At 37.9% G+C, this 27,695-nt stretch overlaps 1 protein-coding gene across 21 annotated transcripts in view; it reads right to left on the bottom strand.

The window, feature by feature from the left end:
* Positions 1–2,311: 2,311 nt before the first annotated feature.
* Positions 2,312–27,695, bottom strand: part of LARP1B (La ribonucleoprotein 1B) — a 202,235-nt gene continuing 176,851 nt past the window's right edge. For 15 of the 21 annotated variants that reach the window (XM_063705537.1, XM_063705533.1, XM_063705536.1 and 12 more), the window contains 6 exons: positions 19,148–19,308; positions 18,078–18,222; positions 16,987–17,061; positions 12,209–12,318; positions 11,363–11,490; positions 6,900–8,913 (listed from right to left, as the gene is read on the bottom strand). In XM_063705537.1, the coding sequence (XP_063561607.1) occupies positions 8,716–8,913; positions 11,363–11,490; positions 12,209–12,318; positions 16,987–17,061; positions 18,078–18,222; positions 19,148–19,308 (817 nt within the window). In that variant the 3' untranslated portion in view covers positions 6,900–8,715. Of the gene's footprint in view, positions 2,518–6,899; positions 8,914–11,362; positions 11,491–12,208; positions 12,319–16,986; positions 17,067–18,077; positions 18,223–19,147; positions 19,309–27,695 lie in introns of those variants that run through there. The other 6 variants (XM_063705531.1, XM_031010054.3, XM_019025739.4 and 3 more) reach the window with 3 other exon arrangements.

Below are 27,695 nucleotides of genomic sequence, written 5' to 3'. Positions count from 1 at the left end.
TAGTTCAGGACAATGCCTTTCTTTTATAAAGTGGAGGAAAAAAATTAGGAATTTGTGCACCTTTTCTCCTTCTCCTCTTCCTCCTTTTTTGTAGAGACTGGATTTCGCTATTTCCTCAGGCTGGTCTCGAACTCTTGACCTCAAGTGTTCCTCCCACCTTGGCCTACGAAAGTGCTGGGATTACAGGCATGAGCCACTGCACCTCCCAGGAGTTTCTAAAGGTGGGAGTTTTTGACAAACCAATTAAATATTTTGATGCCTTCCCTTGGCCCTTGAATTAGACTATATCCTCTGTTTCACTCAATAGGACTTGTAACGTAGTAGTACTAACAATGAAGCTTTGTTCAGGATCAAGAATCCCCCAAAGATAACACAATAATTATCCTGAATCAACTGTGTAAAGCTTTAAAAAATCAAGCAAGTATGTTCAGCTATAACCATACTTCAATCTCATGTATAGTTCCATTCCCTGGATGATGGCTAGAAGGATTTCTAGTTACAGCCTGCCTTCTATCAGTCTTCACTCTTTTGGCTCTTATGTGTTTTATCTCTTTAGCACTTGTGATATTGTTTAAAATACCTTACATATTTGAATGTGGCTTTTGCTGAGAAATTAAAAATAAATAAATATAAATAAAATATCTTACATATATTGTCCTTGTATAGTTTAAGAATTTAGGCAAAATATTATGTTATATATGCCAGATGTCATGATAGTTATTTTAGATGACAGGATTTCAAGATATTCCTTCCATCTTTCCTCCTCTTTTCTTTCCCTCTTTCTTTTATTCTTCTTTGTTGGAAATATAATGGTAACCAAGATAGACAATATTCCTGACTTCTCATAGTTGAGAGAAGGTAAAATACAAAGATCGGAAGGAAGTTTTACTTGGGTAATAACTTCCATGATATTCTTTTTTATTCTGAAAATATCCTTATTACGATTATTTGAGCTGTTACTATATCACTTTAGCAAAGTTTAGGCACTAGTGATTTAAATAACATAGTCAAGGCCAGGTGCAGTGGCTCAGGCTTGTAATCCCAGCACTTTGGGAGGCTGAGGCAGGCAGATCAACTGAGGTCAGGAGTTCAAGACCAGCCTAGCCAACATGATGACACCTGTCTCTACTAAAAGCACAAAAATTAGCCAGGTGTGGTAGCGTGCGCCTGTAACCCCAGCTACTCAGAAGGCTGAGGCAGGAGAATCGCTCGAAGCCATGAGGCAGGCTGTTGCAGTGAGCCAAGATCGCACCACTCCACTCCGGCCTGGGTGACAGTGCAAGACTCCATCTCAAAAAAATTAAAATAAATAAGTAAATAACATAGTTGAAATGGAAAAATATGACAAGTATGAAAAGTTTCAGAAATAGTCATTAGAGATTGGTTCTAGGAAATTGTGCCGATATGCTTTAAAGTGAATATAATGGTATCAAGTTCATTTCAATACATTCATGCACCAAGTCAAAAACTGTATTGTATGTAATCCACAAACTTTAAGGTTTTGAAAATAAATTTTTATTAAATAGCTAAATATTACCTAGAATATGAGAACCTCCATCCAGGCTTCCTAGAAACCTATACTGTAATCTTTAAAATAATAAAACAGGCCAGGCGCGCAGTGCTCACGCCTGTAATCCCAGCACTCTGGGAGGCTGAGGAGAGAGGATCAATTGAGATCAGGAGTTCGAGATCATCCTGGGCAACCTGGCAAAACCCCATCTCTACAAAAAATAGAAAAGTTTGGCGGACGTGGTGGTGCACGTCTGTAGTCCCAGCTACTCGGGAGGCTGAGGCACGAGAGTCATTTGAACCTGGGAGGCGGAGGTTGCAGTGAGCCGAGATCTCACCACTGTGCTCCAGCCTGGGCAAAACAGTGAGACTCTGCCTCAAAAAAATAACATAACATAACATAACATAACATAGCACATATAAAATAAAATAAAATAAACATGTAGTGTTTATTAAAATGTAGAACAACAATAAAGCTGGCTGAAGATCAAGATAATCTGGTGGTCCGAGAAGTTACCTGCCTCCCCTGCGGGCCCTGCCTGTGGCCTAGATAAACCAGCTTTTTGCCTTCGGTGGTGGGCAGACACCAATGTAATTTGCTATTTCCACAATCCTCAATCGGAATGTCTATTGGAGACAGGTCTTAACACAAGTAGAGGAAAAAGCTGGTACAAATTTACCTGTAATAAAACTGACCTAAAGAGCAAGTTATTCCCCTTCTTGGGAATAAAGACAACTTCTCACAATAAAGACAACTTCTCTTGGTGGGAGGTAAATTTTTGTTGAAGTTGTTATCTAAAAGTTATTAAAAATGTCCCAGGGCAGAAAAAAAGTAAACAGAAATATGGTTTGTAAGATGCAAGTCAAACTTGGAAGTGGCATTGGTGTGGGGTGGGGCGGCGACTGGAGTGTCACTGAGCCCAGGAGAGGTCACAGGAAGGCAGATTCTCATATCCTGCTTAGGAACTAGATGTTTACGATGAGCAGAAGTAATCGATCATGGTTATTCTGGGAAAACATAATAAGCAAAATTGTTAAAAAACAAAGGGAAAGAACTAAAACTGAAGGTGTGATTTCAGATTCATGGTAACTGCTTCACGGAAATCATGCTCTTGTCACTTGGTCAAGGTCAGTAGAAATAATGGCATCTAAGCAACTCTACTACTTCTCACATGGAAGTCAGTGAACCACCACAAGGGCAGAAAAGCATTCATAAACCACTATGTTAGGACAATAAAACAATTAAAATCAGACTTTTCCTTACTAATTAAAATGTTTTAAGTAGATTAATTTCCCATGAAAATTTAAAATTATATTCACAGCCTACTGGAGAAAATACCTTGCAATACCTGGAGATAATTTGTCCAGTGCTTAGCCCTAATGATAGCTCATGTTTACTAAGTGCTTACTGTACCACCATGCACTGTGTTACATGCTGTGCATTTATTCTTCAGGACACTATGAGGTAAGTGTAATTTTGTAGATTAAAGGACTGTAACTTAGTGAGAGGGGCCAGGATTCAACTCATGTTTATAACAAATAAGCTGTCTCTAGAGCAGCAGTTAACTAAATTTTGGCTCTCACAGACCCTTTCCCTTAAAGTCCATCCATTGACTCATTAAAGTAAGTCTCACCTCAGATTATACTTAAAGGCATTCAACTGGAAACCAGAAAATGTTAACATTAAGCATTACAGTACTGTGATAATGTTTGTGTTACAATAAAAGTCTAATGAATCTTAAAACACATGGAGAAAGGTACTCAATTTTGTAGACTTGGAACACTATCTGGAAAAAAACAAAACAATAGCAGCACATTCTGGTTTCTAGAATTTATTGAAGCTAATACGTGCAGTATATTGTTAGAAACCATTCTATTAACCAAAGTATTTCTTAATTTGCAAGGAAAAAACAGGCTTATTGTAAAGAACTCAGAAAACTGGCACAGAGTGTAAAGTCAGAATTGATTCCTATCAATTAACCTTGTGGGATATTTCCTTCAAGCCGAACAGTTCAGAATCTTCAGTTGTCAATAATAACCCTAAATAAACTAATGCAAAATTTCTAAGCAAATTCTAAATAAAATGTTCAGTTTCATTTGTATTTTACCTTATCTAATTCTAGGAAACATTTAAACACATGGATGATATTTGTTTCCTAATCAAAATTTCCTCCCAAAAGATTTACCATATATTGTAAATTATTTATCACATAATGTATGTTTTTAAATACTCCATTAGACCCTCCATTACTGCAGAGGATGCCTATCATAAAAAAAAATGCAGTCTTAACCACAAGAATCCAGTCTTGATTTATAATACTTAAGAATCATTGCAGTTGAGTTCGAAAGTCAGGGGTTCTGTGTTCTATTTCACGCTGTTAAAGAACAGTCTGGTTAAGATGAAGAGCCTGGGCTCTGAAGCCAGACTACTGGAGTTCAAACCCTAACTCAGCCATTCAACTAGTTGTGTGATAACACTTTGTTCTAGTTACAAGATTAACAACTAGTTTTAAGTTTATCGTGTTTTAGGCAGGATCCATTCATTAACTTGCTGTGTGACTTAACTACATGGCTTAGGTTAGCCAGGAGATATACCTTAAAATCTGCTTGCTTTGTTCACATCTCAAGAGTTAATAAAAAAATAATGCTAATGAAGTACTTCAAACTCTTAAGTGAAAGGACAATACCAAAGCAATAGTATTTCCATTTTTAACTATACACAAGTCTTAATGTTATCACATATATTTACTAATAACCAAATAACTAATGCAAAATTACCAATAACTAGGGCAATGCCTAACCACGTAATGAGTTGTTTGACACACATATGACTACTAGGAATTCAAGAGTAATTGATATAATTATATGATATCACCACAAGATGGAGTAAGAGGTCTCAAAAACACACACATACTCACTTTCCTGTCAAAAGTCTACAGATCTGACATTTCGTTCTGCCATCTCATGGTGATATAATTAGGTATTACTCTATTGGATCAGCCTCCTATGCAAGAATAGAATAAAAATAATAGTTTCATAAAAGCCAAGAAATTAGTTGAAGGAAAAGATTAAGCAAAGGAAAGTGGTGACACTACTTTGTAAAATGGCAAGAAGCATACAGAATGTCAGAGTGGAGTTCCAAACTAACATAAGTTTAAAAAATAAAATCTAGCCAGGAGCAGTGGCTCACACCTGTAATCCCAGCACTTTGGGAGGCTGAGGTGGGTGGATCACCTGAGGTCGGGAGTTTGAGACCACCCTGACCAACATGGAGAAACCCTGTCTCTATTAAAAATACAAAATTAGCCGGGCGTGGTGGCACATGCCTGTAATCCCAGCTACTCAGGAGGCTGAGGCAGGAGAATGGCTTGAACCTGGGAGACAGAGGTTACAGTGAGCCGAGATCGTGCCATTGCACTCCAGCCTGGGCAACAAGAGCGAAACTCCATCTCAAAAAAATAAATAAAATAAAATAAAATATATTTCAAAACTAAAATAATACCACTTTAAAAACATAACTCCCTTCCTAATTCCTTTTAGTATAGAAAATGTCAAAGACAGCTTCAACTATTCTCTTAAAAGGAGGAGGAGGAGTTTGAATAACATTTTTAGCATTGCCTTTTTTGATATTGAAAATTGTGCAAAATAATAAAAAAGGAAGCCCTAAGGTCTGTAGGGACTTTCATAAATTTTGGGTAGGGCCATTTAGATTTATAGTCAATAATGTTTTTCTTTTCATTAAATAGCAGTGCTTTTATTTGCTTGAGCTTTACATTCAGAATTTAAGGGGTATAGTTTTTTTAAATTTTACCCAAAAAAAGTACATACCATGTCAAGCATACATAAGCAAAATTAGAAAGCAAAGGGTTAATATTCTTGATAAGTGAAAACGCTCTATAAATTTATCAGAAAGAGATAATCACTCCAAAAGGAAAACGTAAGGGGTATTTTCAAGCAATCTACAAACAATATGGTTAATAAGCAATAAAAATTATCGCTCATTAGTGACCTGATTAAAATGGTGACATTAATAATGAGATTTAGTGGCCAGGCGCAGTGGCTCACACCTGTAATCCCAGCACTTTGGGAGGCTAAGGTGGATCACCTGAGGTCAGTAGTTCGCGACTAGCCTAGCTAACATGGTGAAACCCCATCTCAACTAAAAATACAAAATTAGCCAGGCATAGTGGTGCATGCCTGTAGTCCCAGCTACTCGGAAGGCTGAGGCGGGAGAATCGCTTGGATCTGGAAGGTGGAAGTTGCAGTGAGCTGAGATCACGTTATTGCACTCCAGCCCGGGCAACAAGAGCAAAGCTCCATCTCAAAAAAAAAAAAAAAAAAAAAGAGAGAGAGACATTTAAATGATTTTTTGCTTATCAGTCTAAAGAGAAAGATTTATCATAATTGGTGTTGATAACGATGTAGGGAAGCAGATGTTGTTGATAAAAGTGTAAACTGTGCAACCTTCCTAGAGATCTTAAATGGAGACACGTTTTTACTTAGAGTTCCAACTTCTAGGAGTTCTTGACAGTAACTCTTTTATACACAAAGATTTATCTGTAAGGATACTATTCATTGTTGTTTGTTTGTTTTTTGTTTTTGTTTTTGTTTTTTTGAGACGGAGTCTCACTCTGTCGCCCAGGCTGGAGTGCAGTGGCGCGGACTCGGCTCATTGCAACCTCTCTGCCTCTTGGGTTCAAGTGATTCTCCTGTCTCAGCCTCCCCAGTACCTGAGATTACAGACATGCACCACCACGCCCAGCTAGTTTTTTGTATTTTTAGTAGAGATGGGGTTTCACATCATGTTGGCCAGGCTGGTCTCGCACTTCTGATCTCAAGTGATCCACCCACCTCAGCCTCCCAAAGTGCTGGGATTACAGGCATGAGCCACCATGCCCAGCCTATTAATTGTTGTTTGTAACAGCTAAAACCTAGCCACAGCCAAAGTTCAACAGTCAGCAGTTAGCTAAGTAAACTCGGCATATTCACATACTGGAATACTATGTAACTAGTAAAAGCCATGAAATAGAAATATTAATGACATCACTGGCCGGGCACGGTGGCTCATCATGCCTGTAATTCAAGCACTTTAGGAGGCCGAGGAAGGTGGATCACTTGAGACCAGGAGTTCAAGATCAGCCTGGTCAACATGGTGAAACCCCATCTCTACAATTAAAAAAAAAAAAGTAATGAGAAATATTAATGACATCGGAAAATGTTCAACTCCATTAAGTGACAAATGCAGGTTATAACACTATATAGCCTGAACCAATTTTGGTTTTTCTTCTTTTTATAACAAGTACTTTATTTTCTTCTTTGTGCTTTTCTAAATTTCCCAATGTACATGTATTACTTTTATAATAAAAATATGATAAAACTGCTAATTAATACAAACCACAAAACTCCTGATTATTATATTTTCATTTATAATATACAATTTTCCAATCAAATTTACACTTGTATATTCAGTTGAGTAGAAATATCTGGTTAAATACAGGTTTCAGATGTATGTGTTCAACACAAAAAGGACACTGAGAAAAATTTATGATCATTTCAAGAGACCATATAAAGCTAATAAGCACGGTTTGGAAATTTCTCACTGAAAAGCTGGAACTACATACCCCATTTAAGAAAAGACTTGAAGATCTATTATTCTAACCCATTGCTTGTTTTGCACCCTCTTTACAATATATCTAAATAAATTTATTTTCTGAATATTCAAATTTGACTATTTCTGCAATTTAAAGCATCAAAATGACCCTCCAAATAGTAAATATTATAAAACTGCTGATTATTACTTATCATGAGAAATAACTTAATGAAAACCTATTTACAAATTAACAGCTCATCCATCCAAAGATTATATGTATTTCAATATTATAATTTATAAGAACAAGATATCCAATCTGCTCAAAAAGAAAATACAATTAATTTAGCATATGGAAACCACTTGCTTTTGCCAATACAACAAAATATCTGTAAATTATGTAGTGCTCAATAAAGTGGATGTAAGTTTATAATTGAAACTTCATTCACACAAAAAAATGGTCTTTTACTAGCAAAATTGAATATTACAGCTTTTCAACTATATTCTAAATAAAAATAATTAAAAATCAATTCAAAAAATTCAGAATAAGTGCTTTATTTTTTTAAATCTCACAAAAACTGAAACTACCATTTACATCAGTTGTAATAGCAATAAAAATTAGAAATCAATTTGCTATAACTCTTGAAAAATTTATAAAAACAAAATTAAATAAAAAATAAACAAAAAGGTAAAACTAAGTATTCATTTTAAATTAAAGATAATCTGACTCCTTATGACATACCCACTTGCAGATGTATAAATAGCAGATGCATTCAAAACTGTGCAAGATTTAATTAACTTAGGACAATATTCCAATCAATCCCAATGCAGGTTTTAAATTACTCGTGCACGTTTATATAGAATCATAAAAATAAACCTCTAATATGTAATCAGCTTACAGCCAATTCAGAAAACTCCACACCAATACAACAACTGTGGAAATCATGAGATATGACTGGGGGGAGAAAAGCAAAACCTAGCATCAAAAGTGCATATACTCACTGTAACTACAATCTTAACTATATATTCCTACTTTTGTTTTAAAAAAAGTTTTCTTTAAACTATATGTCTCAAAGGGATACTAAATGTATAATTTCATATTCTTTTTTGAATTTAAAAAATATATACGTAATCCTCCTTTGTTTTGGTAAGTTCAAATATGAATTGACAGTGGGGTAATTGGATTGTGGATTCTTTAAGAAAGCTCTAAGAAGAGAATACAACATACTATATCTTCTTTAAGAAGTATGAGCTGAAATGTTAGGCATTCCTTGTATGGTTTTTTAAATATATTTAAGGAATGCTGTTTTTGTAAAACCATGGCTTTGAAAAAGAAATCTGAGATCAAAATACATTACTAGAAGATCTCTATTTGGTCACCAAGACTATCCTTGTTTGTGAAATCAGGGAAAACATTTTTAGAATTTATCTTGTTAGAAAAAAATGCTACCACTTTTCTTTCTTTTTCTTCTTTCTTATTATCACAATTAAACACCAGAAGATTTTCCCCAAATAAATACTGATGTAAATGTTGACTTCAAGGACAAAGAACTTTCATAAGAGTCTATTTCTCAGGCATTTCACCATTTCTTGAGACCACAGGACACAGGCAGCACTGTTTAATGTGAATTGTCACTGGACTCCGGTGAAGTATTCCTTCTGGGAGAGTTTATTGGTACCTGAAGCTCACTGGTAGATGTAGGTTTAGCAGCATTTGGTGGCTTTGTAGAGGAATCAGGTGGAAGTCTATGACGATTACTCTCCTCACCAGAAGTAGAGGAATGTCTTTTTCTTCCAAATTCATCACTAATAGGGGGCTGCAAATGATGAAAGGCAACACCGTTGACAATTTTACTGTTTTTCCTCCCTTCAGAATCTAAGGCTAGACTTTTCCCCAAAAAAGTACGTTAAATGGACACTTCAGTAGAATTTTTTTTTTTTTCTGATGGAGTCTCACTCTGTCACCCAGGCTGGAGTGCAGTGGCGCTATCTCGGGTCACTGCAAGCTCCGCCTCCCGGGTTCACGCCATTCTCCCGCCTCACAGATTGTATTAGTATAACAAAAACTTAACAGCAACTTAAGGTACTAAACTTAAATTTCCTTCCTAACTAAATCAGCCTACTAGTATTTGCTCATTCTTTTACTCAACATATGTTTGTGGTTTTTGTTTTTTGTTTTTGAGACGGAGTCTCACTCTGTAGCCCGAGTGTTTTTTTTGTTTGTTTGTTTTTGTTTTGAGACACAGTCTCACTCTGTAGCCCAAGCTGATGTGCAGTGGTGCCACATCGGCTCACTGGAATCTTTGCCTTTGGGGTTCAAGCGATTCTCCTGCCTCAGCCTCCCAAGTAGCTGGGACTAGAGGCGCAAGCCACCACACCCGGTTAAGTTTTTTGTATTTTTAGTAGAGACGGGGTTTCACCATGTTGCCCTGGTCTCAAACTCCTGAGCTCAGGCGATCCACCCGCCTCGGCCTCCCAAAGTGCTGAGATTACAGGCGTGAGCCACCATGCCTGGCCTCAACATATGTTTACTAAGCTTCTCTCATTTTTTAGGGCCTGAGCTATCTGATGGGGCATAAGTATAAGGCTGGGTTCCTTGGCTCCAAGAAAATGTTTCAGCGAGGCTATTTGCCTTCTTTATTCAATTTCGTCAACTGTAAAGGATTTGTATTTCCAGTCTCTTTCTCAATCCTAAACTCCTATTCCAGGCTTGCTTAAGTGAAAATGTTTAAATAACAGATAAATGAAAGCAGTAGGGGAATAAAAGAGATGCCAAGTTAAATTATCGTTAGCAAGTTTGAAGGTTTATCTAGAATTCCTGTGATGAGACTGGAGAATATTATTGATGGCACCAAATTTAAACATCTTCAAACATTTAAGTACCCAGTGAAAAGGTATCCTGCATTCAAAAAAAGTCAGCTTTTTATGCCTTTCCAGTTACCAAGATTTGGGAGCCCAGAACTGGACACCAATGAACTAGTATTTTTATGTGGAGCTAAATTAAGATAGTAACCTCCTCATCCAATCTTCCGTTGTACTTAAAGGAGGAGGCCTGAATTCTTAGCTTATGTTCAGATGGGGCAAGAATCTCAAATACAGAGCAAGGATGTCTTTGTGACAGAACTGGCTAGGCCACTCTAGAAAAATAGCTCTTAATTCCAGAGACAGGCACTTTTATTAACCCTATCCCTGGGTCATCAAGTCCATTTACACAAAACTGCAAGACAAATTACAACACAAAGCAGAGATGATGAACCTAGCCTTCCTTTTACTTCTTTCCTATTTTTAAATTTAAAAATTTTCTTCTTCCCTTTTTTTTTTTGAGACAGAGTCTCATTCTGTTGCCTAGGCTGGAGTGCAGTGGCACAATCTCTGCCCACTGCAACCTCCACCTCCCAGGTTCAAGCAATTATTGTGCCTCAGCCTCCTGAGTAGCAGGGATTACACACGTGCACCATCACACCCAGCTAATTTTTGTATTTTTAGTAGAGACAGAGTTTTGCCATGTTGACCAGGTTGGTCTTGAACTCCTGGCATCAGGTGATCCACCCGCCTCGGCCTCCCAAAGTGCTGGAATTATAGGTGTGAACCACCACACCCAGCCTTTTTCCTTTATTTTTTATTTATCTTCTTCCTCCTTTTCCTTTATCTTCTTACATTCATGACATTTTTTAATGCTTTTCTTTTCCTCTTGAAATCAAATGGATAAATCCTATATAAGTTCAACCTTCCACCAAAGGTGATGAGAAGAACCCATGAGAGTGGACATCGTTATAAGATGGCAGCAAAGGGACCTTGTCTGGCTGACTCAACTAAAAGACACCACTCTTGTGCTTGCACACATGCACACAACATTCTCTCCTTAATTTTATTATGCAGGTACCCTAAATCCATATCAGCACATGTTACAGGAGTTATATGGATAAAAGATCATTAAAAAGTGAAAAGTTTTCACATTGCTAGTGACAAATTAGCATATCAGGTAAAAATTAATACATCTAGAAAATGTTTAATTATAGCAGCATAAGAAAATTAAATTGAATTAACAATTGCACTGTGGTTATACAAGATGTTAACATTTGTGAAATCTGAGTGAACAGAGTATATGGGAATTCTCTGAACTATTTTTATATCTATTTCAAAGTTTAATTTTAAAACTAAAAAGTTAAAAAATAAAAATTACAAAATTAAAGCTTAAAAAGTCACTGATAAGAGACTGAAATGTATGGATAATAAAAAGAATAGAGGAAATGACTTAAAACTTACATCAACACGGAAGTCTTCTAACCTCTTAAAACTACAGAGGTATTCCTGAAGTTTTGGGTCAATAGACTGTGTCTTAGATTGAGAATATTTCAAATAAGCCCAAAACTTTTCTAGTCCATACAGCTGACCTAATAACAAAGAAGAATATACATTATAAATTATATGAAATTTTAAAAATTATTCACATTAAATATAATCCTATCAGCAATAAACAATTTATCTTCCAATATATGCTTACTTTAGGTCTTGAGAATAAGACATGTAATGAATTAACCAATAATGGCAGCTAATATTTATTGAGCATTTGCTATGTAACAAGTATTAAGTGCTTTATTATGCATCAAACTAATTTGAATCATATACAACCCAAAAGATGGGTGTTCTCATATATGTTACAGATGAGAAAACTGAAGCTAGCAAGGGTAGGCAATTTACCCACAGTCACATAGCTTCTAAATAGTGGAAAGGGAATTTGGACCTAGCAGTCTGGCCCAGAGCCTGCACTCTTAACCACTGTGCTATTTCTGCCTTTCCAAGCTTACCTGCTGATGTTGCATAGAATTTTCATGTAATGGAACATCAGTGAGTAGCCACGTTTGTCAAAGGGATAATGACAAAATACACCTCCATAAAAGAAAGACTTGAGAGTAGTTACTTTCCAACACCTCCCAGGAAGGGCCTTCTTACTACCTGGTGCCCCATCCTTCATCAAGAAACACAATAATGGCATGAAGATCTTAAATGGTTTGCCCTGAAGAAAAAAACTATGAACTCCCTCCCTATTTACTGACAGACTCAGGTTTACAATTTCCAATTAGAGAACAAGTTTTCTGATGTTATTGTTACCAGATTCGTAGTCTTTTTTGGTTTCTTCTTGGAAATCCTGAAAAATTTCTTGCCTGAATTTTTTTTCCAGTCCATAACTATAAAACCTGAACAGACATTCTAACCCATACCTATAAAGAGAAAATAAAAGGTTTATAATAAAATACAATATCTCTATAGTTAGTAACATCAATATAAGCAAATGTGGCACAAATAATCCTAAACAAAAAATAAAATTTTAGCATTCAGATTTTTAAATTATTTTTGAGACAGAGTCTTGCTCTTGTTGCTCAGGCTGGAGTGCAGTGGTGCGACCTCGGCTCACTGCAACCTCCGCCTCCCTGGTTCAAGCTATTCTCCTGCCTCAGCTCCCGAGTAGCTGGGATTACAGGTGCCCACCACCACATCCGGCTAATTTTTTGTATTTTTAGTAGAGACGGGGTTTCACCATGTTGGCCAGGCTGGTCTCAAACCCCTGACCTCAGGTGATCCATCTGCCTCGGCCTCCCAAAGTGCTGGGATTAAAGGTGTGAGTCACTGCGCCCGGCCGGTAAGCAGATTTTTAACTGAACTGGTAATTAGTAATCTACAGCTGGCTTTGCTATTTTTGTTGACTCAGCCGTAGCACATCATGAAGGTATACTGAGAACCTGCTGCATGAAAGGCAGCCCTTGGACAGTTCAGTATGACCTCTTTAGATGCACACATTATCTCTCCCTGGTATTTCTGAAGAACTGGCCAAAAGATTTAGTGATAAATTGGGGATGTGTTAGATTTTCCCCAAACCAAAATTTATAATGGTGTCTTTGTACACAGCATTAAATAAATACTCTTGAATGTAAGCTTTACTCTAGGAAGATAAAGACCGTACGGCTGTGCCCTAGATCCCAGGTGTGGTTGTCCCATTCAACTATAATGGTACAAACATAATTAAATGGTTAAGAGAGCCTCCCTGCTTTCATTATAAAGTACAATTAATAGTAGATATATTGCTAATAGAGCTATAATCACTACGTAAATGAGAAAACAAATTTCCTTGTTTCTGTCTATAACTATCTAGAGAATCTAGGAGTTCTGCTCAGTAGATCAGCAAACTATATAGGCTCAACCTTCAACCACAGGTGATGAGCAGAACCCATGAGAGTGAAACAAGGCTGTAAGATGGCAGCAAAAAGACCCTGTCTAGCTGACTCAACTAAAAGATACCACAATTAAAACACTCCTAAGTTAGAATCCTAAGTCATTCTGGGTACCTCAGCAGAAAGGTTACAACCTCTTCATTCTGCTAACATAATATTAACTGGCTGTCAGTCACAGGAAGCAGGGTATGTGATTGTGTGTCTCTTTTGCAACCAGCTTATTTACAAGACGAAGAGTGATGGTCTGGCAAGCCAACAAGAGAAATGCAGGACTGCCAACTACACACTTATACACCAACCTGAGCCCTTGGCTCCCATAGCCTTAAGTGATGCTACTGGTTGAGCTTGCATGACTGAAGTCTAAGGAGATCAAAGACTAAAGGAACCACAGTTCAGAATGACAAACTTGCTTTGATGTTCCTCTTATGGGATCATATTATACCAACATCAGTTGTTCTCAATCTTAGCTACACATTATAATCATCTGGGGAGCTTTTAAAAAATACTGATGCCCAGGCTCTGCTCCAAACCAATGGAATCAGGATCTTTTTTTTTAATTTTTAAAATTTTTGTGGGTACACAGTGGGTGCATATATTTATGGGGCACATGACATGTTTTGATACAGGCATGCAATGTGAAATAAGCATATCATTAGGAATGGAGTACCCATCCCCTCAAGCATTTATCCTTTGAGTTACAAACAATTCAATTACACTCTTTAAGCCATTTTATTTATTTATTTTTTAATTTTAATTTTTTTTTTTTTTGAGACAGAGTTTTACTCTTGTTGTCCAGGATGGAGTGTAGTGGTGCGATCTCGACTCACTGCAACCTCCACCTCCTGGGTTCAAGTGATTCTCCTGCCTCAGCCTCCCAAGTAGCTGGGATTACAGGCGCCTGCCACCACGTCTGGCTAATTTTTGTATTTTTAGTAGAGATGGGGTTTCACCATGTTGGCCAGGGTGGTCTTGAACTCCTAATGTCATGTGATCCACCTACCTCGGCCTCCCAAAGTGCTGGGATTACAGGCGTGAGCCACCACGCCTGGCCTCTTTAAGCCATTTTAAAATGTACAATTAAGCTACCATTGACTATAGTCACCCTATTATGCTATCAAATAGTAGGTCTTATTCATTCTTTCCAATCATTTTTTTTTTTGTACCCAAAATCAGAATCTTTGAGGTGAAGCCTCAGTATCTCTCTTTATTTCTGGAGAAGTAAGTTTTTGGTTTTTATCAAGTAAATCATATTTTAGAGGAATATAGAAATTCTTAGATTATTGATAAAGGATGACAATACAACATTCATATTGAATAGGCAATATTTGGATTTTTACTCTTATTTCTTAGCAAACTATTCCAAAGACCAAAAGTATGACATTAATAAAACAACCCAAATACACAGCATAACTGCTGGAGTGAAGGACAAAGGCAAATGATCAGCCTTCGCAGTTGTCATTTACTCATTTACCACTAACTGCAAGACAGCTCAGAGGAGTAGAAAACCTAGAGGTTAGAACCAGGAAGAACTATATTTGAATCATGGGCTTGTAATTATATCACTGAAAATTGAGTCAATTAGATCCTATTTTTCGAAAACAGATATTTGTAAACCCTCTAGACCAGAGCTAGCACATTGAAGAGATGTAAGCGATGTTAGCTCTCTCCCTCCTTCCTGTAATCACATTATTACTACTTTCAACCAATGGACAGAATTAGTAACAATTCCCTAATGACAATAATCATCTGGCCGGCCGCAGTGGCTCATGCCTGTAATCCTAGCACTTTGGGAGGCCGAGGTGGGTGGATCACTTGAGGTCAGGTGTTCAAGACCAGCCTGGCCAATATGGTAAAACCCCATTTCTACTAAAAATACAAAAATTAGTCGGGTGTGGTGGTGGGCACCTGTGATGCCAGCTACTTACGAGGCTGAGGCAGAAGAATTGCTTGAACCCAGGAGGCAGAGGGTGCAGTGAGCCGAGATCACGACACTGCACTCCAGCCTAGGCAACAGTGTGACTTTGTCTCAAAGAAAAAAAGAAAGGAAGGAAGGGAGGGAGGGAGGAAAAAGAAAAAAGAGGGAGGGAGGGAGGGAGGGAGAGAGGGAATCATTTGTCAAGCACTTACTATACATAAGTTAATGTGTTAAGCCCTTTAAATGCTTTGTGTAATCTTCACAATAACCCCATGAGAGAGTATCTATCATAATTTAACCTTTTTTTTGTTGAGACAGAGTCTTGTTCAGTCACCCAGACTGAAGTGCAGTAGCGCAACCTTGGCTCACTGCAACCTCCTCCTCCCAGGCTCAAGCAGTTCTCATGTTTCAGCCTCCCAAGCAACTATAAGCGCAGGCCACCACGCCAAGCTAATTTTTGTATTTTTAGAAGAGATGGGGTTTTGCCATGTTGGCCAGGCTAGTCTCGAACTCCTGGCTTCAGTGATCTGCCTGCCTCGGCCTCCCAAAGTGCAGGGATTACAGGTGTGAGCCACCATGCCTGGCTTAACCTACTTTTTATAAAGAACCTAAAGCCTGGTGGGATTATAATCTGCCAAGGCCACAGTAAATTAATGGCTGCGACTCAAACACAGTCCTGATTTCAAGGACTTCAGGTGCTTAACCACTACTTCCTAAGAAGTAGCTAATACAGTCTAGTGGTAAATACTGCAGAAACAGAACCAAAGGTAGGAAACTGTGTTACAAAGGTATTAGAAACATACACAGAGGTATGTGTATAGGAACACAGAAGAAGAACTCCCAACCTAGACTTGGGTGGAAATGGAATCAGAGAAGTTATTAGAAAGTCTTAAGGAACAAACAGAAATTGCATAAATAGCAAAATAGTCTGAGATCAATTAAAACAATGGCTTTCAAACTTTTCTGACTAGGTCCAATACCATGAAAAATATTTTACCTTATAACTAAATCAATATGCATGTCTCTATATGTGTGTACATAAAAAGATATATGTTTTGCAAAACAGTTCTTAAATTTGTATGTATATGGGTATGAATTAAATTCATATGTATGAATTACTATGCTCAGTGCAGTCTGGTATTTTCTACTGTATTTTTTAAAGCATGTTAGAACCACTCAATTGATTTTACAATTGACGAATAGGTAGCAAACCACAGTTTGAATAAGAACGATGAGATTAGGAATGGCAAATTTTGCTTTTTATGTCAACTCTGGTAAACTGGCAGTAGCTATTAAAGTCATAAGGAAGAGTATAAATCTTAAAAGTGTGGTAAGAAAGAACATAAAACATAACTGGGATTGATTAGAGATATCAGTAATAGAGGAAAAAGAAATAGAAGTACACCTGCCATGGATCTGCTGTTCCTGATATAGATAACAGATAAAAATTAAACGGGCTTTGTTTTTACATAAGTCAACACAAAGAAATTTTTGTGATTTTAATCAGAAAAATGTATTTGTAGCACACCTTGTATTCTTCTCAAAGATCACAATATCTGGTAAACAATATATTCTTATTTGATATTTACAAGAGGAATCCATTTTCAGAACTTAAAGAAGGGTAAGTTTAGGTAAATATGATTGAATGAAAAATCATCTTTTTCCCTTCTCTCCATCTCTTGTTCCTTTCTCCTTTTCCCCATGAATAAATAGCCTTCATGAGTCCACGCCATGTTCCTTCTTACCCTCTTTGTCTGTCCTCACTCAGCCCTACAGGCACTCTCAAGACTTTCCGTGAACATTTCTGAAGGAAGCAAGGTCTAAGCTGGGACAAAAAGAATAGGATTTAGAAAAGCACAGGGAGGACGAAGAGAAGTAGAAGCAAAGTTAAGAACATGCACAGATGTCCAGAGGCTAGAGAGCTTGGTTCATTTGAAGAATATGTAGTTCAGTACCACTGTTGCCCAGAGTACTACAGGACTAGCGGGGAAAAAATTAGACAAGGTGAGTCAAAGGACATGTTGTGAGAGGCCTTGCTTTTTCTTTTCTCAAAGAATCTTAAGAACTGGGTTGGCTCTAAGCACATATCAATTGGGGTATGTATATGTACATGCAAGGGAAGTCTGTAATGGTGGGAGCATGGGAGAGAAAAGTTTTGTAATTTCATTCAGCCCTTCTGCCAGCCTCTAAGATGGTTCCTAATGACCCCATCTCTTGGTATTAACAACCTTGTGTAGCACCCTCCTATACTGTGCCAGGACTGGTCTGTATGGACAATACAATATGGCAGAAATAATGGTATGCCACTTCCAAGTGCAGGTTGTATAAAATACTGAGGCTTCCATTTTGGAAGCTCTACTCATTCAGGGTGAAACCATATTGTAAAATGCCCTAGGGAAGGTCAGTGTGGCAAGGAACTGAAGCCTCCTGCCAAGAGCCATGTGAATGAGCTTGAAAAAGATCCTCCAGCCCAGGCCAAGTCTTCAGAGACCACAGCCCACTTCAACATCTTGGCTGCAAGCTCATGAGAAACCATAAGCCAGAACCACCCAGCTAAGCAGTTCCTGGAGTCTCAACTCTTTGAAGCTGTGAACTAACAAATGTTTATTGTTTTAACCTATGGAGTTTTGGGGTAATTTGCAATGCAGAAATAGAAAACTAATACAGCTCTCCCTCTAGTTATATTGTGCTACTTTCACAGTTCAAAATCAGACTACTTCAGTATAGTTTTTAAAATTATTTTCTAAAAACTCCCTCTATCAGATCTACCTGGGTAAAGAAAAAAAGAAGAAGAAAATAATAAAACTCCCTCGAAGTGTAAAAGAAAATATCTGACCTGTAATTTTCTTTTGCATCTTCCCAAGCAAGTTGTCTAAATTCCTCATACATTTTTTTATTGAAGTGATCTCTGAGGAAAAAGGACCAGAAACGAAAGAGGGTATTCATTTCTTGGGACTGACCAATTCCCAAGCGTTTTCTCTCTGAAAAAAGTTAAATAAAATATTATTTTATTAAACATACTTTTTAAAGACAAGACAGCAGATGTTATATATAAAATGAAGAAAGCTCAACCATATTAATCCTCAAAGTGTATTTAGGTTTCTTCTAAATAGAGTGGGGATCTCCAACACCCAGGCCACAGACTGGTACCCTACTGTGAACTGCACATGTGAGGGATCTAGACTGGACACTCCTTAAGAGAATCTAATGCCTGATGATCTGAGGTGGAACAGTTTTATCCAAAACCATCCCCCATGGAAAAATTGTCTTCCATGAAACAGGTCCCTGGTGCCAAAAAGATTGAGGACTGCTGAAACAGCTGACAAATGCTAACCCATTTTTTGACTCACTGCTTAAATTATAAATATCTCTCAATAGCAACAAGAAGAGTGTATTACACTTTTTTTTCTTTTTTTGAGACAGAGTCTCACTCTGTCGCCCAGGCTGGAGTGCAATGGCACGATTTTGGCTCACTGCAACCTCTGCCTCCCAGGTCCCAGCAATTCTCCTGCCTCAATCTCCTGGGTAGCTGGGATTACAGGCGCCTGCCATCACACCCAGCTAACTTTTGTATTTTTAGTACAGATGGAGTTTCACTATGTTGGCCAGGCTGGTCTCATACTCCTGACCTCAAGTGATCTGCATGCCTCGGCCTCCCAAAGTGCTGAGATTACTGGCATGAGCCACCATGCTCGGCCGAGTGTATTAATTTTTATTTCCTAATGTGTCTAAGTTATAAAGTACATGAATAAAGAATATATGTAAACATGTTTAAAGTAAACCTATGTATAGTCTAACAATAAAAGAATATCTTAACCTGGTATTAAATGACAACATTTAAATTTTTTAGAATTATATTTTAATTTTAAATATATTAAATAGATAGATAAAGGACAAGCATCTTACCACTTAGGCATCTTCGACGATACTTGTGGTACACTTGTTGGGTAAAGCCATTTTCCTTCAAAAGTTCATGAGAAGGATGCTGGAACTTTGGGAATGAATGAGGAGTACATCCATAACTTCCTGCTAGTGGTGCGCCTTCTGAAGGTGAAGCATTTGAAGTGCTGTTTGAGAAAGGGGAAAAAAGCCTTCAAAATGAAAAATCAAGAACCAAGTATATGAACCAATTTGTACTATTTTTTTTCATTATTGGGGGTCTAAGCAGTGGAAAAGACAGTAGTCCCTAAAACTCTCCTAAATTAATGACATACAGATCTGCATATAGTGCTATTTATGCTCAATACACATATGTAAATTCAGAAGCTGATAAAAAGCATGGTCATAAACTCTCAAGCTAACACAGTTTAAGCAGAAGCAGATAACTGAATAGCTCATTCCTCCTCCAAATCATTATTAATTTCGTTTAGATTAGTTTTTTATTATGTGGAAACTTTCAACTTATCTTGAATAATTTAGGTTAGTGATGTAAATTGAATACATGGAGATTAGGGATAAAATCTGGCACAAAGATGGGCAATAATTTCATTATCTCAAAGACATACCTGCAATTTTCTTTTTTTCTAAAGGCATCAAAAGTAAGACAGAACCTGCAATTCTCTAAATCAATTCCACTTTTGATCTATCTCCTAAATCTGTCTTTTCCTTCTCATCTGCACTCAAATTCAAATATAGACCTAAATTCAAATTTAGACCTTCCTCTTCTTTCACTTGAATTAACCAGTCTCTTTGTTTTTCCAAGTGTCCCTTCTCTATCCTGCCACTAAAGTTATCTTCCTAAAACATTTATCTAAATCAGTGGTTCTCAAAGTTGTCTGTGGACTGTTGGAAGGTTCCTAAGAACCTTCTAGAAAGTCTACAAAGTCAAAACTGATTTCATAATAAGAAGACATTGTTGGCCCTTCCCTCTGTGTTGACCTTTCTACTGATGGTACAAAAGCAATGGTGTGTAAAACTGATGTGAATTGAGGCAGTGGCACCAAACTTTACTTACTTGTGACTGCATTCTTCGTTACGCACTTGCAATTAGAAAAAATAAAACAATTCCAGTTTCAACTTAAAAATATCCTTGATAAAGCCAAAAAATTAACTTTATAAAATCTCACTCATGAGTACATATCTTTTTGTGTGTGACAAACATGAAATGGAAGCTTGTTTTGCAAGATGAAAATGTTCTGGAGATCTGTTTCACAACAATGTGAATATACTGAACACTACTGAGTTGTACACTTAAGAACTGTTAAGATGGTAAATTTCATGTTATACATTTTTTTACAATTTTTTAAAAATGAGAAGAAAACACAAAGCATTTTTGCAGCATATTAAACTACAATGGGGCTGGGTGTGGTGGGCTCACGCCTGTAATCCCAGCACTTTGGGAGGCCGAGGCGGGCGGATCACCTGAGGTCAGGAGTTCGAGACCAGCCTGGCCAACATGGTGAAACCCTGTCTCTATAAAAAATACAAAAATTAGCTGGACGTGGTGGCATGTACCTGTAATCCCAGCTACTCGGGAGGCTGAGGCAGGAAAATCACTTGAACCCGGGCAGCGGAGGTTGCAGTGAGCAGAGATCATGCCATTGCACTCCAGCCTAGGTGATGAGCAAAACTCCATCTCAAAAAAAAAAAAAAAAGCTACAATCATTTTCTTAAAGCAAAGCATTTGTGTGATTAAGTTATAAGGCAAACTAGCAACTTTTTTCATGTTTAACTAAAAGAACAACCAACAAACTATGGTTACTCAGACTTTATTATTTCTCAGATATTTCCTTGAAAATGAAAAAAAATGAGGTTTTTTTCCTTTCTTTTTTTTTTATTTTGAGACAGAGTGTCGCTCTGTTGCCAGGCTGGAGTGCAGTGGCGCCATCTCGGCTCACTGCAACCTCCACCTCCCGGGTTCAAGCGATTCTCCTGCCTCAGCCTCCTGAGTAGCTGGGACTACAGGCGCCTGCCACCACACCCAACTAATTTTTGTATTTTTAGTAGAGATGGGGTTTCACCATGTTGGCCAGGATGGTCTCGATCTCTTGACCTTGTGATCTGCCCGCCTCGGCCTCCCAAAGTGCTGGGATTACAGGCGTGAGCTACTGCGCCCAGCTGATAAAAAAATGAGTTTTTAATGTCAAGGAAAACAACTGTTTTTTCCAATGATAAAATTTGAGCTTTCAAGCAAAAATGAAAATTTTGGAAATCTTGTATTTGTCACTAAGAGTCTGACAGTTACAACCAATACTTAAAGACTTTTCTAATGAAATAAAAAAGAATTTTAGGAGTTTTTGTGTGTACATGTGTGGTAAAAATATACCTAACGTAATATTTATCATTTTAAACACTATTCATAAGTGTATAATTAATTGGCATTAAATATAATCACAATATTCTGTAATCATCACCACTATCTAGACTCAAAATTTTTTCATCATCTCCATCAAAAACTGTACCTGGTAAATAAAAACTACCCCTCTACCCCTCCCTACAGCCCTAGTAACCTCTATTCTACTTTGTCTATAAATCTGACTATTCTAGGTACTCCATATAAGTGGGATCATATAATATTTATCCTTCTGTGTCAACCTTATTTCATTAAGCATAATGTTTTCAAAGTTCATCCATGTAGCAGCATAAATCAAAATTTCATTCCTTTTTGTGGCTGAATATTTATATTCCATTGTATGTGTTTATCTAGTCGTTTGTTGTTGGATACTTGCTTATCCAGTCTTTTGTTGAGAATCCCACTTTTTGGCTATCATGAATAATGCTGCTACAAACATGGGCATACAATATGTGTTTTCAATACTTTTGATATATAACTAAGAGTGGTATAGCTGGTAGAGGTTGCAGTGAGCCGAGATTGCACCACTGCACTCCAGCCTGGGCGACAGAGTGAGACTCCGTGTCCAAAAAAAAAAAAAAAAAAAAAAAAAAAAAAAAAAATTCCTTCATCTTCAATTTTTTTGGAAGAATTTGAGAAGGATTGGTGTTAATTCTTTTTTACTTTTTATTTTTTTGAGACAGGGTCTTGCTCTGTCGCCCAGGCTGGAGTACAGTGGCATGGTCATGGCTCACTGCAGCTTCAACCTCCTGGGTTCAGGCAATCCTCCCACCTCAGCCTCCCAAGTAGCTAAGACTACAGGCAAGTACCACTATGCCTGGCTAATTTTTTGGATTTTTAGTAGAGACGTGGTCTCACCATGTTGCCCAGGCTGGGTGTTAATTTTTGGGGTGTTTTTTTTCCCTTTTCTTTTTCTTTCTTTCTTTTTTTTTTTTTTTGACAGACTCTCACTCTGTCGCCCAGGCTGAAGTGTAGTGGCATGATCTCGGCTCACTGTGACATCCACTTCCCGGGCTCAAGTGATTTTCCTGCCTCAGCCTCCTGAGTAGCTGGGACTACAGGTGCCCACCACCACGCCCAGCTAATTTTTGCATTTTTAGTAGGGACAGGGTTTCACCATATTGGCAAGCTGGTCTCGAACTCCTGACCTTGTGATCCACCTGCCTCAGTCTCACAAAGTGCTGGGATTACAGGCATGAGCCACCACGCCCAGCCCACAGTATTCGCATATCCTTTTTATCTCTGTAAGGTCAACCAGTAGTAATATCCCATTTGTTTGTTTGTTTTTCTGATTCTAGTTATTTGCATCTTCTCTCTTTCTTTGTCAGTCTAGCTAAAGTTCTGTCAATTTTGTTGATCTCTTCAAAGAATCAACTTTTAGTTTCCTTGATTTTCTCTATTATTTTGGGTTTAGTTTGATCTTCTTTTTCTAGTTCCTTGAAGTAGAAAGCTAGGTTGCCGATTTCGGATCTTTTTTCTTTTTTAAATGTAGGCATTTACAGCTATAAACTTCCCTGTCTCTATATGGAATCGGTAGTTTCATTCATGTATTTATTTATTGACTGCAAAGTACGACAGGTACTGAGAAGTTCTTTACATTAAAGAACTTATTGTCTAAAGAAGACACAGAGAAACAATGCATGTAAAATGTTGAGCACAGTGCCTGGAACATTTATTGAAAGCATATAAAAGTGGTAGCTATCATAAAATAAATTCTCCACAATGAATAAATATACCTTACTGGCATACTTATCACAGGGAGCCAGAAGGAAGCAAAGAGGTAGATCAAAATGAGGACTAACAAATAGAAATTTGAAAACAGTTTTCAAAAGATGGAACAATGAGAGATAAAGAATTCCTCAATCAAAAGGAAAGAACGAAGATAAAATTAATATCGAATACTTAGTAAAAGAAATGCAGATAACATCGAAGCTCTAACTATAATTACAGCACATGAATCTATATTACTATCAATAAGCCTAGGACTTACTTTAGCAACATTCAGTAGACTAGGAGCAAATATAATAGAAAGCTGGATTTATTCAGACTGGGATTTGGCAAGATTTCAACAACAAAAAAAAGTCTAGAAGTAATAATCTAGAATTCAATCAAAATGTATAAGACACACAAAAAGAAAAAATAAAATTCAGGAGACAATGAATAGAACCAGACTTACAGATAACTCAGTACTAGCATAATCACAAATGAACTTTAAAATAACCATGATTAATATGTTGAAGACTCTAATGTAAAAGATGAACATTCATGAAGAGATGGAGAATTTCAGCAGAAAAAAAGAAAACTTTTTTTTTTTTTGCGATGGAGTCTCGCTCAGTTGCCCAGGTTGGAGTGCAGTGGCCCCATCCCAGCTCACTGCAATTTCCGCCTCCTAGGTTCAAGCGATTCTCCTGCCTCAGCCTCCTGAGTAGCTGGGATTACCGGTGAGCGCCACCACATCCAGCCAAGAAAACTTTTTTTTTTTTTTTTTTTTGAGACAGAGTCTTGCTCTGTCGCCCAGGCTGGAGTGCAGTGGCAAGATCTTGGCTCACTGCAAGCTCCGCCTCCCGGGTTCACGCCATTCTCCTGCCTCAGCCTCCCGAGTAGCTGGGACTACAGGCGCCCACCACCACGCCCGGCTAATTTTTGTGTGTTTTTAGCAGAGACGGGGTTTCACCGTGTTAGCCAGGATGCTCTCAATCTCCTGACCTCGTGATCCGCCCGCCTCGGCCTCCCAAAGTGCTGGGATTACAGGCGTGAGCCACTGCGACCAGCCAAGAAAACTATTTTTAAAAAGTCAAATGGGGCCGGGCGCGGTGACTCACACTTGTAATCCCAGCATTTTCGGAGGCTGAGGTGGGCGGATCACCTGACATCAGGAGTCCAAGGCTAGCCTGGCCAACACGGTGAAACCCTGTCTCTATTAAAATACAAAAATTAGCCGGGTGTGGTAGCGGGCACCTGTAATCCCAGCTACTTAGGAGGCTGAGGCAGAAGAATCGCTTGAACCCAGGAGGTGGAGGTTGCAGTGAGCTGAGATCGTGCCATTGCACTCCAGCCTGGGCGACATGAGCGAAACTCCGTCTCAATAAATAAATAGTCAAACAGTAATGCAAAATATACACAACACAATATCAGAAATGAATACTTCTTTGATGGACTTATTAGCACACTAGACACAGCTAAGGAAAGAATCAGGAAACCTGAATATAAGTCAATCGAAATTATACAAAGTGAAATACAATTTAAAAGGAGTAAGAGGCCAAGTGCAGTGGCTCACGCCCGTAATCCCAGCACTTTGGAAGGCCAAGGCAGGCAGATCTGCTGGGGTCAGGAATTCGCGACTAACTTGACCAACATGGTGAAACCCTGTCTCTACTAAAAATACAAAAAATTAGCTGGGCGTGGTGGCTTGCACCTGTAATCCCAGCTACGCAGGAGGCTGAGGCAGGAGAATCGTTTGAACCCAGGAGGCAGGGGTTACAGTGAGCCAAGATCACTCCATTGCACTCCAGCCTGGGCAACAAGAGCGAAACTCTGTCTCAAAAATAAAAATAAAAATAAAAATAAAAAAGGAGTAGGAGAAAAAGCAGATCAGAGCATCCAACAGCTATGGGTATTATCAAATGGTCTAACATATATGTAATTTGAAACCCAGAAGAAGGAAAAAAAGAAAACAGGGCAAAAAAATTTATGATGAGTCAAAATTATTCTAACAATTTAAAAAGCCATAAATCTGAAACCATCAGAGAACCAGAGCAGGATAAATACTTTATAGGTGTGTGTATGTGTTTGTGTGTGGGTGTATTAATAACAGGCAAATATCTATTACGAACCTACTAAAGAAATCTCCCAGATTCTCAATGGCATTTAGAAAGTTTTTAATAGATATATATGAAGGATTTAATGTGCTAAACTATCTACTCAAACTATATGTGTGTATGTGTGTACGCACATGTGCACATATATGTATGTGTATATACATGTACACATAACTGTCTAAAGAAAAATAATAACAAAGTATAGCACAAAGAATGGGGGACTGGGTGTGGTGACTCATAACGGTAATCCCAACACCTTGGGAGCCTAAGGCAGGAGAATTGCTTGAGCCCAGGAGTTCGAGACCAGCCTGAATTACATAGCAAGATCTTGTCGCAACAAAAAATTTTTTAAAAAATTAGCCAGCTATTGTGGTGCACACCTGTAGTCCCAGATACTTGAGGTTAAGGTGGGAGGACTGCTTAAGTTCAGGAATTTGAGACTGCAGTAACCTGAGATTTTGCCACTGCACTCTATCCTGGGTGAAAGATCGAGACTCTGTCTCTAATTTAAAAAAAAAACAAAGAAACAAACAAAGAGAGAAATGGGGAGAAATAATGAAAGTTGAATATTGTAAGGTGCTTATACTACACATGAAGTGGGATAAGATTATTTGAAAGTAGACTGTGGTACGTTAAAATGTATAAAGCTGGTCCTCAACTTAAAAGACGGTTTCACTTACGGTTTTTCAGGTTTATGATGGTACAAAAGCAATATGCATTCAGTAAAAACCATAGTTCAAGTACCATACAACCATTCTGTTCTTCAGTTTCAGCAAAGCATTCAATAAATTACATAAGATATTCAACATTTTATTATAAAATAGGCTTTGTGTTAGATTTTGCCCAACTATAGGTTAATATAAGTGTTCTGAGCACATTTAAGGTAAGCTAGGCTGAGCCATGATGTCCAGTAGGTTAGGTGTATTAAATGCATTTTCAACTTATGATATTTTCAAGCTACAAAGGGTTTATCAGGATGTAACCACATCATGATTCAAGGAACAGCTGAATTATACGGGCATATCTCAGAGATATTGCTGGTTCAATTCTAGACCACCACAAAACAGCACATATTGCAAAAAAGCAAGTCACATGAATATTTTGGTTTCCCAGTAAATATAAAAGTTATATTTACATTATACTGTACTCTACCAAGTGTGCAATAGCATTATCACTTAAAAAAAGTACATACCTTAATTTAAAAATACTTTATTGAGACAATGATGTCACCAAAATGGCAGAGTAGAAGTAATCTGGCTTCACTCTCCCACAGAAAGCCAAAAACAAATATCTAGCACAAAGCTTATCATCAGCAATATCCCAGAACTCAAATCTGAGGCTGATACTATCCATGAGCCACAGAGAACTGAAAAACTCCAAGCAAACAGTAAGAGAAATAGCCTTCTCTTTGCATGACGCCTTTTCCGCAATCTGCCAGGCCCTGTGCATGAAAAATTCCTCCCAGACTCAGCTTCTTCATTGGAAAAAGTTAGATCGAGGAGGACAGCCAGCTTTCCCACCATCTTGGGTTCCCTTGCAGGAAAACTGTTCCTGCCTCAACCCATAAGAAGTATAATATCATGAGGGCTAGCAGGGAGAAAAAAAATCATGAAGGCAGAAAAAGAGGGGAAGCAGGAACAGAAACCCTAGCCCTGAAATTCTCCTCTTTATTTCAGCCAAAAGAGATGCCATATCAGAGTGGCTGTTCAGCAGGACCACACTGTAGGAGGTATGATCCATGAGTTTTCTGGGTACAAACCGTTTGCCAGCCTTACCACACAGTTGGGGTAATCCCCTTTGCCACCCCCACCATCTGACAGGCAGTGCTCCAATGTTTGTGAGAGCCAAGGCAAACTTGGGCTTAAGGCGCCATCTAGTGCCCAAAAGGAGGCACTGATATACAGTAGTATTAAGGGGACTCACAGGCTACTGCAAAGAATCTCTAAGCAAACATACCTTAGAAAGACAAAACAAGCAAGACAGCAAAGACTGGAATAAATAATAAATCCTTTAAAGCAAAGCCACAAATGTACATCCACGAGAAACAACAGCAAACACGGAACTATGACATCCCCAAATGGACAAAGCAAGGGGTCAGGGACCAACCTAAAGAAGAAAGCAATGTGTGAGGTCTCAGATCAAGAACAAAATAACAATTCTACAGACACTCAGCAAAATCCAAGATAACACAGAGAAGCAATTAAATTTATCAGAGAAATGTAACACAAAGAGATTGAAATTAAAAAAAAAAATCCTGGAACTCAGAAATACGTTTTCTGAAAAATGGATTACAGGCTCTCACATTGCAAGAAACAATCAGTGAGCTCAAATACAGCCTATTGGA

The sequence above is a fragment of the Gorilla gorilla genome, chromosome 3 (assembly GCF_029281585.2).
Source record: "Gorilla gorilla gorilla isolate KB3781 chromosome 3, NHGRI_mGorGor1-v2.1_pri, whole genome shotgun sequence".
In the NCBI taxonomy this organism is placed as follows: domain Eukaryota; kingdom Metazoa; phylum Chordata; class Mammalia; order Primates; family Hominidae; genus Gorilla; species Gorilla gorilla.
The sequence above is the reverse complement of the archived record's forward strand: the minus strand, read 5'-3'. Positions and strand labels throughout refer to the sequence as shown.